Raw genomic sequence first — 15182 nt, forward strand, 5'->3', positions numbered from 1 at the left:
TGTTGTGACACTGACACAAACGAAGTTCCATCAAACCATGGATTTTATTAGGTGTCGAAAAAATTCAAAGCTTGAGCCCGGGAACGAACATAAGAAATGTTTCTTTTTTGGAACTTTCAAAGAATTGCCTTATATTTTTATACCCGTTACTCGTAGAGTAAAAGGGTATACTAGATTCGTTGAAAAGTATGTAACAGGCAGAAGGAAGCGTTTCCGACCATATAAAGTATATATATTCTTGATCAGGATCAGTAGCCGAGTCGATCTGGCCATGTCCGTCTGTCCGTCCGTCTGTCCGTCTGTCCGTCCGTCTGTCCGTATGAACGTCGAGATCTCAGGAACTACGAAAGCTAGAAAGTTGAGATTAAACATACGGACTCCAGGGACATAGACGCAGCGCAAGTTAGTCGATTCATGTTGCCACACCCACTCTAACGCCCACAAACAGCCAAAAACTGCAACGTCCACACTTTTGAAAATTGTTTTGATATTTTTTCATTTTTGTATTAGTGTTGTAAATTTCTAACGATTTGCCAAAAAACTTTTTGCCACGCCCACGCTAACGCCCACAAACCGCCCAAAGCTTCACGCCCACACTTTTGAAAAATGTTTTGATATTTTTTCATTTTTGTATTAGTCTTGTAATATTCTATCGATTTGCCAAAAAACTTTTTGCCACGCCCACTCTAACGCCCTCAAACCGACAAAAACTGTCAGTGTTGAAGATTCTCCTTCGCACTTCCACTAGCTGAGTAACGGGTATCAGATAGTCGGGGAACTCGACTATAGCGTTCTCTCTTGTTTTGCTTCGGCTCAGGTCCGGATCCGAGACCCCCAGTGGTTAATTAGATTCAAGACCCCACCGGCCTTATAAAAAAAAAATGGCACAATACAGCGACTTCAGATATGGGACCCAATAACTTCCGTTCATCTTCTTACCGCCTGAGATACTCTGTCAAATCATGAAAAAATGTGTTGCCAGAATCAGCTTTTAGGTCCGCAGGGGATTATCATTACTTCCAAATTGATAAGAATTGTAATTAAATATATTAAGTTAGGAAATGATTTTAATAAATTCGAGGCAAAAATTGGGCTTTGCAAACAGGAAAATAACGTTGGCGTAGACATGACCCAAAGCAGACTTATTAGAAATGGAAAACCCTTTGAGAAACGACGTTCTGTCCTCCTTTAATTAATTACAACAAACTTTTTCGCATTCAAACAAAGAGTTTTTGTATTCCTCGTAAGAAAATAAACAATTTCATATTTCAGTATGCCTGACACGAAATAACTTTCAACATTGCTTGGGTTTTTAAGAAGGCACAAGACAAGGTGGAAGAAAGAAATAAGTAAGAAAAGTAAATTTAAGGGACGGGGTTAAAAGTTGATTCATATTATTAAGGAATGCATACGCTTTATACATTTTTTTAGCGTACAGTCAAACTCCCCCAAATATTGGTATATATGTATCCTAAACTCACCAACAGCAATATCTGTCACTGTAAGCAAAGTGATGCGAGCTAGCCAGCGAGGGAGTTTTACCAGTCGACTGCAATTGTTTCGCAGGACACTTGACCCGAAATTGTTTGTTTGTGAGTCAAAAGCAGAGACAGCTGCCCATCACACAATATACTAAGAGTGTTTGATTTTTAAACCAACGCGGGGAACTATGGGCTTTACGAGCGCAACCAGAAAATCGACCAACGGTCAGCTCGTTTGAAAAGAACATAACTCTAAGCGAGTTCGAAATGCGGCTTGTTTGGCTTTTTTTACTCGGGTTTTGAAATTTCGTTTCGCGACCACAATGCGGTGTGACTACCAAGCGAACGACCTCGACCGTTACCGCTGAATCCGTGCACAGGACTAACTAGTACAAATCGGCGGAACCGGCGCAAAAGTCTGCGTCGTTAATGGGATCCACATGAACCCACGATGTCCAAAAAGTGCGCCAAGTCCAGTATAAAGTAAATTGCGAATGGAGTCCACCATGTGCTCAAAACTGCGCATGTGCTGTCCACCAGATGAAGGCAATCACTGTCGATGATGCTCTGCCAACTCTGTACGCCCCTTCCCTTTCATTTTGGCACCCATCTGTTGCTGGCGCTGCTTGCTAAATTTCATTCATGTGTACGGTCTTCCTATCCATTCAGTTCCCAAAAATATTTTGGCCTCTGCTTGTATTTCCTTTTATTTATAGACGCTATTTTGACTTCCTTTGGCTGTCAGAACCCTTTCAAACAACTTAAGTATGAAAAAATCTTAAATAGACGCCCAAATCGCCCCACCCGAATCTTTATTTTACCAGTACTTGATATTTGGTTATATAGCTGGAAATACCCTGATCTAGCCTTGGTCTGATGCTATTTCGTAGAGTTTAAGAGCTACAACTCTGCATGACATTTAAGAGCAAAAAGTCCATATAATGGAGTTAATAAAAGTTGTCTTTCCACCTAACGTAAATTGACATTTCAATACTTATGTAAGAAGTTTAATAAAGAATAGCGTTACAACTATGTACACTTTTGTACACTTTTGTATAGAAAACACTGATCAGGTAAAGATCAACAACTTATATTTGTTTACTATTTGACAGCTGCATTACAACCACGTCAAGCTTCATTGGGACAGGTATATAAAAGGCGGAAGGCCATATCTCGACCCTTGAGTTCTAAGCCAAGATCAGCAAAAATGATTGCCACAACGGTGTGTTTTTACTTGGTGGTCTTGGCCATTCTCATGGCCTTCCTATCTCCCACAGCAGATGGTTGCTTCATCCTGCTTGCGTGCCTGTTGAGGTCACCCCTCTGTCCGTTCAACACCACATCATCTGGATAATAGAGTTAATTTTTTTTGTTGCCTCTTCCCGCGCCCAATAAATACGATTATGCATTAAAAAACAAGACCAAAATAAGGAAGAGTTTTTTACTACCGAAAACTAAACGAAATGCAATTTTATTGACAAGAAATGTTTATTCTCTTAAGACACCTCATTGTGCTTTAACTGACTTACTTGGGTAAGTCAATCTCGTCTTAGGAAATTCAATCGATTGTGGCTTACTGCTTTTCTCGATTGGAAATCTCCCAAGTGGCACCTTTAATCCCATTACGCATTCAAATGTGAGCCTACGTGACCCACGCGATTTTTCGGCCATCTTACAGGCTGCCCACGCTCCCATTCGAAAATGCTGGACTACATGCCGTGTGCGTAATATTTAATTAATTACAATCTCTACGGTGTTTTCACTCTGTAAATTTGAATTACAATCTGGGGTAGTTTAAATCGACTCGAGGGCAAGTGGAGAACCCTCCCACGCCATCCATCCTTCCATTGCCCATTCTCCAGTTCTTAAACACGTGTAAGTTCATCCCAAAGTTTACCATCCCTCCCCAGGCTGCCAATGCCTGGCGACACCGGCAAAAAGTCGTTTGGAAAGGGCGGCGGAAACTTTGACACGACTTGGCGACGACACCTTGCTACATTGTGGCGCCTCTAAGCAAGCCGCTAGTACACACTTCAGTTTTTACACCTTTTCAAACACTTAAAGTTAACTTTCTGTTTTTGACGACCTTTATGAAGACATGGAAAACCTTAAAAAAGTCAATTTATTGACACCACATTTCTTAAATTTACAATTAAAAAACGAATCTCTCTTAAAAAACACATATACCAATTTCGGAGTACTTGATAAACCCTTCTGCATTTAAAAGAGTCTCCGTCTCCAAATACTACTTTTACATTCTAGACGTACATAAAACTTGGGCGCAGACCGAACAGACCGTTAGTGGGTTTAAATTGAGAAAGCATTACATTTTGCCTAGTCGTTCGTAAGCCACTAATGATGTTGAATGTCAGAGCGGTAATAATTTATTATATTATAGCTCTATAATGATCTACTTTACGGTAAACCAATATTGACTTTGAATTTTAAATATGGAGTGTCATAAACATTTAGCAACGAACTTGCTAGCTACACACTTTACACGAAATTATTATTATCATCAGTGCCATCTAAGTATGTAGATTCGTGATTATAGGAGCTGCAAAAATGTTTCCTTCACGCATGGTTACAATTTTATTTCTCTGAACAGGTAAGAACCGGGGCGTAAGCTTTGTTTGAGTTCTCTTTGACTAATTGAGATATACTCGTAACAAAAGTTAACACATTGAATCCGACCGCACACTGCGAGGCACGGAAACTCGCTTAAATGACCCGAAACGACATGATCTAAGCGGAAGTTTCTCTTTGGAGTTACGAAACCAGGACACGTACTGACAGCCGCAAAAATAAAAGCCGCCGAACGAGCTTTACACCTAATTAGTGCAAGTAACTAATGACAAACTTAACACTTGCCTGATAACTTTGGCTTTTAGTTACGCAACCAGCCAAGCATACCGCAAAAAGCATAGGATAGGCCGATAGCTGTATTCTGTGGTCAGAGAATGATGTATCTTTTTGGAATCAGCCATATCGTTAATTGTAAAAACACTGGACTTCGGAATTTTAAGAATGTTCAAAATATTTTTGATTTGTTTCTTTATTGACCGTTGGAATAGTCTTTAGTACAAATTTTATTTACGCTTTAGTGGTGGTGGTCTTATAGGGGCAGATCTCCAGCCGGTACAAACAGGCCCACAGAAGGAAGGTGGACTCGACAGAGGGCACTGAGAAGATTAGCAGGGCGGACACAAGGACCAGGTAGAGCCACAGCACTGAGATATTCATAGTTGCGAGTTATAGTTCACAAGCTGTCAAATTGATCGCTAATTTATAGGAGCTCGGGTTGCTCGGGTTCTATTTGATCAGATGCAACCTGGTCAAACGTCTTGACCTGAATCGCAGAAACAAACATTTGTACAGCTTAGAAGCCCATTGCAAGTGAAACCTTTAAGGCCTTTAATGCACAATTGAGCCCAACGCGTAAGTTCTCATACGCAATTGACACAATTTAAACTAATCGGAATTAAATCACCATTGATGACAGTTGCCTGGAGAAAAATTAGACAACGAAATTGAATTTGTCATTTCGAATTCATGATTGTGGCCACAAATGAGAATTTGACGGGTATTAAATAAGACTAATTAGGCAACCAATTTGCGTTTGGTAAGTCAATTTCTACCGCATTTTTGTTTCCACATCCATTTCGCGTTTTTGTCAGACGACATTATACGTTACAGTATTTTTATTACCGTTACTCGTAGAGTAAAAGGGTATACTAGATTCGTTGAAAAGTATGTAACAGGCAAAAGGAAGCGTTTCCGACCATATAAAGTATACATATATAATCTTGATCAGGATCAGTAGCCGAGTGGCCATATCCGTCTGTCCGTCCGTCTGTCCGTCCGTATGAACGTCGAGTATGAACGCCCACTCTAACGCCCACAAACCGCCAAAAACTGTCAGTGTTGAAGACTCTCATGCGCACTTGCACTAGCTGAGTAACGGGTATCAGATAGTCGGGGAACTCGACTATAGCGTTCTCTCTTGTTTAATCTCAATATTAGTATTATAGTATCAGAGAAATATTTTTTTTTGGTTTTAACTCACAGATTAACTCACTTAATTGAATTTAATCTAGGCGTCAAACTTTTGATGACTTTTTCCTGTCATCCAAATGGCCTAAGCGCATAGACCAATGACTTTACATAGCCCCACAGAAAGTAGTCTAGCGGTGTTAAATCACAAGATCTGAAAACGTGAAATTAGGCGTTTACCAAACGTGTATTTCAAAAAATCGATTGTGACACGAGCTGTGTGACACGTTGCGCCGTCTTGTGGGAACCACAGCTCCTGGGCATCATGGTTTCCCCCGGGCCCGTATTCCCCGTCGCCGGGCCTGGTGGTGTGGATTCACTCCAAATTCGGCAGTTTTGTCTGGATTCCACGACTCAAGCCAAAAAGGAAGAGCGTTTAGAGAACTCGGCTTTCATTAATTTAATTCCGTCGTAGGAATCGATGGCAAATTTTCTGAAGCAGCGCTGCAGAACATTGGAAGGCTTGCTCTGTGTATGAATTGCCTTATACGAGGTCATCAACTACGCCAATGTAATTCAAGTCACTGCCACCTGATGCATTCGTTCCCTCAGCCCTAAGTTTTAGCACCAATGCCACTACACTCATTGCCCAGGATTTCGGTAGTGATATTGCGCGTTTAGCCACTGCATCCGTTTTAGTTAAAAGCCGTAATGGATCGTTCATTCCCGATCGGGCATTGCTTGATTCCGGCTTGCAATTGCATCTAATAACATCCCGTTTTGCCAACCAGCTTCAGCTTAAAAAATCAAGATCCTATGGCGCAGTTTGGGAATAGGCGATTCCAATTTCGTTACTGATGGGTTTTTGGTCAATATTATGCTGCGTTCCACTGCTTAGGGTTACTGTACAAACATAACTGCAACAAATGCTCCAAATATTACTGATCGTCAGCCAAGCTTTACCTTTGATATCTGGCACTGGAAAATACCACATAACATACAGCTAGCAGCCCTCACTTCAACGAAGCTCAGCGCGTGGATCTGTTATTAGGAGCTGTTTTCTATAAGCTTTTGTGCGTTGGGCAAATACGTTTATTGCTAGGGTGGCCGCTGATACAGAAAACGAGGATACGATTTCGCACGAGGACAGCTATGCATTTTATGGAGAGATTCACCAACAGAAGAGGGTAAAGTGTATAAACTAGACACAGTTACGTACACAAGCCAGCCTCCTACTTGTCTGTGAGCGCTATGCACCAGTTGGCGATGGATGAGCAGACAGCATTTCCCATTGGAGCAGAAATTCTTCGTTACGATTTCTACGTGGATGATCTAATATCAGGTGCCAATTCCGTGGAAAATACCATTATCATTATGCACCAGACCACTAAAATTCTTGCTAAAAGCCACTTCAAGCTGATGAAATGGTGCTCCGATACTCCGTTAGTTCTAGAGGATGTACCCAAGGAGGACATGGAATCCTACTTGAAATTTGATGATGGGAGTGAAATTAACAAAACTTTGGGTCTCGCTTGGGATCCTATCTCTGATCATCCGTTGTTCTTATTTGCTGTTCTGCAGTCATCATCGACCCCACGTAGACGCACAATTGCAAGGTTTTACGATCCCATAGGCCTGGTTGAGCCCGTAATCGCAAAGTGTAAAATCTTACTCCAACAGCTCTGTAAGGATAAAAGTTGCTCAAAATACGAAATTGCGTAATATTTGCAGCAGCTTTGGAAGGATATGTTGCGTTGAATTCCCACGTATTGTGCTGGACACGGATTCAGATCTTGAAATGGATTTCGCGATGCTAGCTTAGAGTCTTACTGTTCTTGTGTTTACATTGGGTCCAAAGGAGAAAAGCGTTCCAGCCAGTTATTTTGCTCGAAAACTCGTGTTGCTCCCTTAAGGACCATTACTGTTTCTAAGCTGAAACTTTGGGGTGCAGATCTCTTAGCTTATGCATGAGGTAGGTAGTCTGAAAATTTTTAATGGCCGGTATTACTGTTGGAGCGACTGAACTTTGGCGTTGTCCTGAGATTCAATATTTTTGTGGCTAATAGGATTGCGTCTATTCAGGAGTTGACTACTTCCATGGCTTGGCACTATGTTCCGACGGCCTTAAATCCAACCGACATTCTCTCCAGAGGTGCTCTTCCCTCTGAGCTCTGCGAGTTCCCAGTCTGGACACACGGACCGACCTTTCTAATTGGTTCAGAAAAAGATTTGCCATCTGCTAGTCTCGCTGAGAAGCCACTGCTTGTCGAAGAGTATTGCTGGCAAAATCTCCGTATGTGAACAATTTGCTCTAAGTTAGCAAACTCCTTTACTTCTCTGCAGCTTTACTCGCTTATGTCTAAAAGTTTTGCAATAGAGTTCGGCATCCTGGTCTTACGGTAGCGGGCCCTCAAAAAGGAATTCGGCGGATTTAATTATACCCGTTACTCGTAGAGTAAAAGGGTATACTAGATTCGTTGAAAAGTATGTAACAGGCAGAAGGAAGCGATTCCGACCATATAAAGTATATATATTCTTGATCAGGATCAATAGCCGAGTCGATCTGACCATGTCCGTCTGTCCGTCCGTCTGTCTGTCCGTCTGTCCGTCTGCCCGTCTGTCTGTCCGTCTGTCTGTCCGTCCGTATGAACGTCGAGATCTCAGGAACTATAAAAGCTAGAAAGTTGAGAATAAGCATACAGACTCCAGAGACATAGACGCAGCGCAAGTTTGTCGAATTATGTTGCCACGCCCCCTCTAACGCCCACAAACCGCCCAAAACTGCCACGCCCACACTATTGAAAAATGTTTTATTTAATATTTTTTTCATTTTTGTTTCCACACTTTGAAAAATGTTTTAATATTTTTTCATTTTTGTATTAGTCTTGTAAATTTCTATCGATTTGCCAAAAAACTTTTTGCCACGCCCACTCTAACGCCCACAAACCGCATAAAACTGCCACGCCCACACTTTAAAAAAATGTTTTAATATTTTTTCATTTTTGTATTAGTCTTGTAAATTTTTATCGATTTGCTAAAAAACTTTTTGCCACGCCCACTCTAACGCCCACAAACCGTCAAAAACTGTCAGTGATGAAGACTCTTCTTCACACTTCCACTAGCTGGTAACGGGTATCAGATAGTCGGGGAACTCGACTATAGCGTTCTCTCTTGTTATACCCGTTACTCGTAGAGTAAAAGGGTATACTAGATTCGTTGAAAAGTATGTAACAGGCAGAAGGAAGCGTTTCCGACCATTAAAAGTATATATATTCATGATCAGGATCAATAGCTGAGTCGATCTGGCCATGTCCGTCTGTCCGTCCGTCTGTCCGTCCGTATGAACGTCGAGATCTCAGGAACTACAAAAGGTAGAAAGTTGAGAATAAGCATACAGACTCCAGAGACATAGACGCAGCGCAAGTTTGTCAAATTATGTTGCCACGCCCCCTCTAACGCCCACAAACCGCCCAAAACTGCCACGCCCACACTATTGAAAAATGTTTTTATATTTTCATTTTTGTATTAGTCTTATAAATTTCTATCGATTTGCCAAAAAACCTTTTTGCCACGCCCCTCTACGCCCACCCCCGCTCTCCCCACTATTGAAATTTTTATTTTTTTTTTTGTATTAGTCTTAAAAATTTCTATCGATTTGCCAAAAAACTTTTTGCCACGCCCACTCTAGCGCCCACAAACCGCCAAAAACTGTCAGTGCTGAAGACTCCTTCGCACTTTCACTAGCTGAGTAACGGGTATCAGATAGTCGGGGAACTCGACTATAGCGTTTTCTCTTGTTCCACATAAATTTTTATGAACAATAATTCAACTAACATTTTTGTGGTATATCGATAGAAACTGGCAAAAAAAATAATAATAAAAAGAAAAAAACAAACACAAGTTTCAAAAATCGGGCGTGGCAATTTTGGCGGTTTGTGGGCATTAGAGTGGGTAAGACAACATCAGGGAACAAACTGGGGCTTCGTCAATGTCTCTGGAATCTGCATGCTTACTCTTAACTCATTAGCTTTTATAGTTCCTTATATCGAGGCATTCATACGGGAGGACAACAATACAGATACTTTTTAGCGAATCTAGTTTTACTCTAAAAGTAACGGGTATAATCTATGTAGAGTTAATTCCGTGCCTAATGACAATGTTTATTAATCTGAAGCTGCACACAAATAAGACCAGTGCTCTCAGTCGTTTACCGTTCTTGAATTCGAGACGAAAGCGATCTCAATATCCCGTCCTCTCTTTTTTTTTTTTTTTTGTTGAAAAATGTTCATTTTCGTTCATTACCAAACACTGCTTCTTTTTGAATTAGGACACCAATTAAAAGTGGTATAAGTTTGTATACCCATACTCGTAGATTCGTTAAAAAGTATGTAACAGGCAGAAGGAAGCGTCTCCGACCATAAAAGTATATATGTATATTCTGGTCCATCTGGCCGTCAGTCTGTACGTCCATATGAACGGAACTATACACGGTAGAAGGTTGAGATTAAGCATAAAGATATTTTGTTGACCCATTTTGTCACATCAACTCTAACCGTTTCAATATTTTGCCAAGCCCACTCCAACTCCCACAAAGATGCGCCGTACAGAGCACCATTCCTCACCCGGGCAGATATTCAACGCAACCCACGCGCCGGCTCATTAATAATGTATTGTCTGCAAGTCCTAAACATGACTGACTTTTTCGTGGGGGCCATTCCCTCTGTTTTAGAGCACCTTTGGCTTTGTCAACAATTAACTCCGACTCTATTAATGATAATGCCAAGCGACACCCGAATTATGCAAATTTTAACGATTTAATACATTGCGGCAAATATTTTTAGAAAGAGTCTATCGATTATAGACTTGTGCTCTTCACAAATCATTATAGATAATGGAATCTAGAGTAAAGTAATAAAGACGCCTTAGTGTGTGTAATCTAAAACAACAGTGAATGAGCTGCCCTTACTCACCTCGTAGGGGCGCTATACGAAGTTTCAGCATTCATTTGATCAATTAGAAAAGGCAAAACATTTTTAAAAATTGACAGCGTGATAGTTTTGGCCGGTTTCTTGGTGTTAGAGTTGAATTTGCCAAGACAAATAATAAAATGAAATGGGCGTCACAGCTTTGGGCGTGGCAATCTTTGAGTACAAAGCCACGCTTCTCCAAAATTAGTTTGCACTATCTTAACCCTCTACCTTTCAGCGAATCTAGTATACCCTTAACTATAGGAGTAACGAAAATACTGGGCTGCTGAAGCCGCTAAAGCAATATGTTTCACATTCTCAGCATGGCTTCCTATATCGTAGAAAAACTTTTCTGAGCCCGTCCCTTCGGTGCCATTATATATTCTTGACAAGAATTAGCGACGGAAGATATTTTTGTTCCATCCAAAAAGTAATTTAATTCTCCGGTTTGGGAACGTGTTTTTTTTTTTGAAAAGCAAAACAAAATAAAATATCACTTATAAGTACCTGAACATAACATATGAAATTTAAACAACAGGGAACGCTATAGTCGTATTCTGATACGACGATTTATCTGATACCCGTTACTCAGCTAGTGGAAGTGCGCAGGAGAGTCTTCAACACTGACGTGGTTTTTTGGCAAATCGATAGAACTTTACAAGACTAATACAAAAATAAAAAATATCAAAACATTTTTCAAAAGTGTGGGCGTGGCAGCTTTGGGCGGTTTTTTGGCAAATCGATAACAATTTACGAGGCTAACACAAAAATGAAAAAATATCAAAACATTTTTCAAAAGTGTGGTCGTGGCAGTTTTAGGCGGTTTGTGGGCGTGGCAACATGAATCGACAAACTTGCGCTGCTATGTCTCCGAAGTCTATATGCTTAATCTCAACTTTCTAGCTTTTGTAGTTCCTGAGATCTCGACGTTCATACGGACAGACGGACATGGCCAGATCGACTCGGCTACTGATCCTGATCAAGTATATATATACTTTATATGGTCGGAAACTCTACCTTCTGCCTGTTACATAATTTTCAACGAAACTAGTGTTTCCTTTTACTCTACGAGCAACGGGTTCCCCGACTATCAGAGTGGGCTTGACAAAAAGATTTTTGACAAATATAGAGAAATTTACAAGACAAACTGAAAAATAAAAATATACAAAAACATTTTTCAAAAGTGTGTGAACTAATAAAAAATAAAATATCAACACATTTTTTAAAAGTGTAGGCGTGACACTTTTGGCGGTTTGTGGGCTTTAGAGTGGACGTGCATATCGATAGTAATTTTCTAGACTAATAAACAAATGAAAAAGTAAGTTTCTTGCGGCTTGCGCTGCGTCTACGTCTCTGATCTGTATGCCTAATCTTAATGTTTCTTTCAATCATTCTTGCTTTATAGTTCCTGAGATCGAGGCGTTCATACGGACAGACGGACATGGCCTGATCGAACTCGTCTATTGATACTGATATAAATTATATACTTTATAGGGTCGGAAACGCTTCCTTCTACCTGTTACATACTTTTCTATGAATCTAGTACACCCTTTAATTCTACGAATAACGAATATAATTAAACAGAGGGGGGCAGAAGTAAAATCAAACAAGAATTTATGATTTTCAATTGTCTAAAACTGTAATACATCTAAATACGGAGAATGGTGTAAAGGTCCTTGTTATTTTACTGGCCGCTATTGAACCAAAACTGTATCATGCTCCTGTACAGAATAGAAGTCCAGTGTCTTAGCATTGTTATCCAGTGGTACCACCAGATCCGGATGCAACGCATCAACATAGCATAGCTGCGGAACATCACCGCTCAACCGGAATCGCTTCATAACCAGTCCCTGCAGAGTCTGCACAGTAATCATTCGCGGCACTTTTTTTTCCCAAGTCTCACCCGTCAGCTGATGCCTTATGGAAACATTAATTAAGTTCGACTGCTTTGCTTGACTACGTGGTACAAAGTCTGCCGGGGAACCATACTCTGTGAAAAGATATAAAATAATTTTTGAAAACCCTATGCAGAAAGTTGCTTACTTTTAACCAGCAGTGAATAGGTGCGATGTCTTCGGCAAAACTCCCGTAAGGAATCCGGCCCTTCTTCCGTCGCCTGCAACCACTCTAGAGCGTACTTTTTCCAAATATCGTACTCGGCACCACGTCTCTGCTCCGCTGTCACCTGGGCTTTGTTAATGAACTGCAGACTGGCTATGCTAGCTACAGCCTTGGAGAACATTTCATCAAAGTTTGACTTTAAGTGCGGAGTCTTACTCAGGCGTTTCAACTGCGGTAGCTTGTCCAGCTCATTAAACGTATCAGCCTGCGCAGAATACATTACTAAAGTAAAATTTGTAGTACCGAAAAATTACGATGCCCTACCTCATTCCAAATGGGATTGTGAAGAAGGTTCAGCTGCTCCAACGAGACAAACATATTAAGCTTTTCCTGTGAATCACAGTCGGGAAGTTTTATCTCCTCGATACCATTTTCCATGATATTCAATAAGCGCAATGTCGTGAGATTGCCCAACTTTGCCACTTGGTCAAAATCCATAATGTTCGTGCGGTGTAAGTCGAGTTCATGTAGCTGCTTAAATATTTTTTTACGATCGACTTCTGCTAGCTGGCCGAATGAATTCTCCTGTAAGCCCAGTGACAAAATATTTGGCCAAAGAAGCGCTGTATGCATCACGTCCTTCCAGTCAGAAAAGCCACAGCAGCGAAGGTTGATGCGTTTGAGCTGCCGGAATGAGGGCTCAAGCTCCGTGATTTGAGATGACGCGGGCAGGACTAAACGGTTGGAGCTGAAATGATTTGCAAATTTAAGACGCACCCATCAGGGCATGGCCTTTCACTTACCTCAGGTTCAGGTTGGTTAAGCAGGGCAGTTGTTGAGCAATGCTGGCCACGATCTCCCAATTCCAGATTAAGGTATGGCTTACGTTCAACGTGGTAAGGTGTGTCAACTCCTTCAGGTACCCGGCTGCGTTTACCGGCGTCTGGTCTACACTCACCTCCGCAAGCTGCTCGAACTTGCTCTGCTTACGAGCGATCTTGTCCATGCCCACGACTTCAAAAAGCGACGCCTGCAGGCTGGCCTGAGCTTCCCGGATAAGAGACTCATTGACGTTGCTCGAGTGATAGTTAAGGTACCGTTCCCTGGCCGCGTCCTCCAGGGTGGCACATGGCCCAACCTTTCCCGGTCGAATGAAGCTGCCTCCCGTGGGTGTCTGCGTCTGAAAGTAGCGCTTGCCGTCCATGATGCCGTTGTGCTTGCCCCGCAGTCCGTCGTCCCATTCGACGCCCAACCAGGTACCCATATGGCCGGTCACCTGAAATAGGAATCGCAACTTGGTATAAAGCATTATGTTTGCGGAAACACATCAATTGGCTCACCTCTCCTACATAACGCACTGTGCCGTAGTTGTCTCCTATTTTGATGCGTGTTCCTAGAGGATAAAAAAGCTGGACCTCATCGATAATTCCCACCATCGTTGTGGCTGTTGTTTATGTGGTTTCCTCGGCGCCCACACAAGTATATATATATTTGTGGTCTGTTGAATCGCAGCTGTTCCCAGAATGTGTTCGGTTTTAACTACACAAGATTTCCCCGGGGTTTAAATCAACATTACAGCTTATATGAAGAGAAAATAAAGCTTTGCGTAGATCCTGCAGCCAAAATTCTGAGTCACAAACTATTATTTATATTTAGTGTTTAGTCAAATGTGGGTGTAAGCGGATGCCAACAAAATACCTATTAATTACGGGGGCTGGTCACACTTTGAAGGGCGTAAAATGTAAGATACGTAAGGATCCGAAACGTAACTACGATTGTTAATGGTTGTCTTCATTATTTTAAGTCGTAATTATAAAATAAAAAAATGTATGAAAAGACAGTATATAAAATAGTAATCCCCGTATTTAAAAATCTTTGTATTTAAGTTTTTTTTAAATAATACTAAATTAAATTGTGGGTATATTAGATTCGTTGAGAAGTATGTAACAGGAAGAAGAAAGCGTTTCCGACCATGTAATATATATATATTCTTGATCAGGATCAGGAAGAAGGAGCCACAGAAGACATTTTTAAGCATATATGTATATATTGTGTTTTTGTACTTCGCTGGAGTCTTATGCAAATGTTAATGTGTAAATAAATACCTGCACTTTACCAGATACAATTTTATTTAATCAACGTTTTTAATGTTGCTTTAGATTTACGTAAAATTGCTTTTGAATAACTTCCAAGTAATTCCTAATTAGAATCTAAAAATTTAATTATATTCGGTATACAAAAGTTTTTGTACTCGTTATTGGTGGCCGGCTTGTGGGCGTTAAAAGTTTTTCTGCAAATCGAGAGAAATTTACAGAACTAACAGAGAAATAAAAAAATATTAAAACATGTTTCAAAAGTGTGGACGTGACAGTTTTGGGCAGTTTGTGGGCGTAAGAGTGGGCGTCGCATGGATCAACAAACTTGCGCTGCATCTATGTTTCTAGAATCTGTATGCTTAATCTCAACCTTCTAGCTTTTATAGTTCCTGAGATCTCGACGTTCATACGGACAGGGCCAGATCGACTCGACTATTGATCTTGATCAAAAATATTTCTTCTGCCTGTTACATACTTTTCAACGAACTTAGTATACCCTTTTACTCTACGAGTAATGGGTATAAAAGTTTAGTAAAATAAAGTTTGAAAGCTCAGGTGCATTTTTATTATGCGTTTTAAATCAC

The 15182-nt window shown here is 40.8% G+C and overlaps 3 protein-coding genes across 3 annotated transcripts; 1 reads left to right on the top strand and 2 right to left on the bottom strand.

Annotated features, from left to right (window-relative positions):
- The first annotated feature begins 2647 nt into the window (after window positions 1–2647).
- LOC122626520 lies at window positions 2648–2908 on the top strand. Its single transcript, XM_043806810.1, has one exon. It carries the CDS (start codon window positions 2689–2691, stop codon window positions 2833–2835), a length of 147 nt encoding a protein of 48 aa, XP_043662745.1. The 5' UTR covers window positions 2648–2688; the 3' UTR covers window positions 2836–2908.
- A 1666-nt stretch (window positions 2909–4574) lies between these two features.
- On the bottom strand, window positions 4575–4724 carry LOC122611654. Its single transcript, XM_043784901.1, has one exon. It carries the CDS (start codon window positions 4722–4724, stop codon window positions 4575–4577), a length of 150 nt encoding a protein of 49 aa, XP_043640836.1.
- Window positions 4725–12073: 7349 nt separating this feature from the next.
- On the bottom strand, window positions 12074–14179 carry LOC122621993 (tubulin-specific chaperone E). Its single transcript, XM_043800081.1, has 5 exons — window positions 13843–14179; window positions 13306–13778; window positions 12827–13250; window positions 12485–12767; window positions 12074–12431 (listed from the first exon to the last, which is right to left on the bottom strand). Exons 1-5 carry the CDS (start codon window positions 13936–13938, stop codon window positions 12136–12138), a joined length of 1572 nt encoding a protein of 523 aa, XP_043656016.1. The 5' UTR covers window positions 13939–14179; the 3' UTR covers window positions 12074–12135.
- Window positions 14180–15182: the final 1003 nt, after the last annotated feature.

Source organism: Drosophila teissieri, chromosome 2L, assembly GCF_016746235.2.
Source record: "Drosophila teissieri strain GT53w chromosome 2L, Prin_Dtei_1.1, whole genome shotgun sequence".
Classification (NCBI taxonomy): Eukaryota; Metazoa; Arthropoda; class Insecta; order Diptera; family Drosophilidae; genus Drosophila; species Drosophila teissieri.

What these genes read in the sequence shown, in the direction of transcription:
- LOC122626520 (XM_043806810.1), top strand. Translation starts at nt 2,689, where the DNA reads ATGATTGCCACAACGGTGTGTTTTTACTTGGTGGTCTTGGCCATTCTC.
- LOC122611654 (XM_043784901.1), bottom strand. Translation starts at nt 4,724, where the DNA reads ATGAATATCTCAGTGCTGTGGCTCTACCTGGTCCTTGTGTCCGCCCTG.
- LOC122621993 (XM_043800081.1), bottom strand. Translation starts at nt 13,938, where the DNA reads ATGGTGGGAATTATCGATGAGGTCCAGCTTTTTTATCCTCTAGGAACA. An exon ending in TTAACCAACCTGAACCTGAG is followed by an intron (nt 13,251 to 13,305) that starts GTAAGTGAAAGG and finishes AAATCATTTCAG; the next exon opens with CTCCAACCGTTTAGTCCTGC. An exon ending in CTATTCACTGCTGGTTAAAA is followed by an intron (nt 12,432 to 12,484) that starts GTAAGCAACTTT and finishes ATCTTTTCACAG; the next exon opens with AGTATGGTTCCCCGGCAGAC.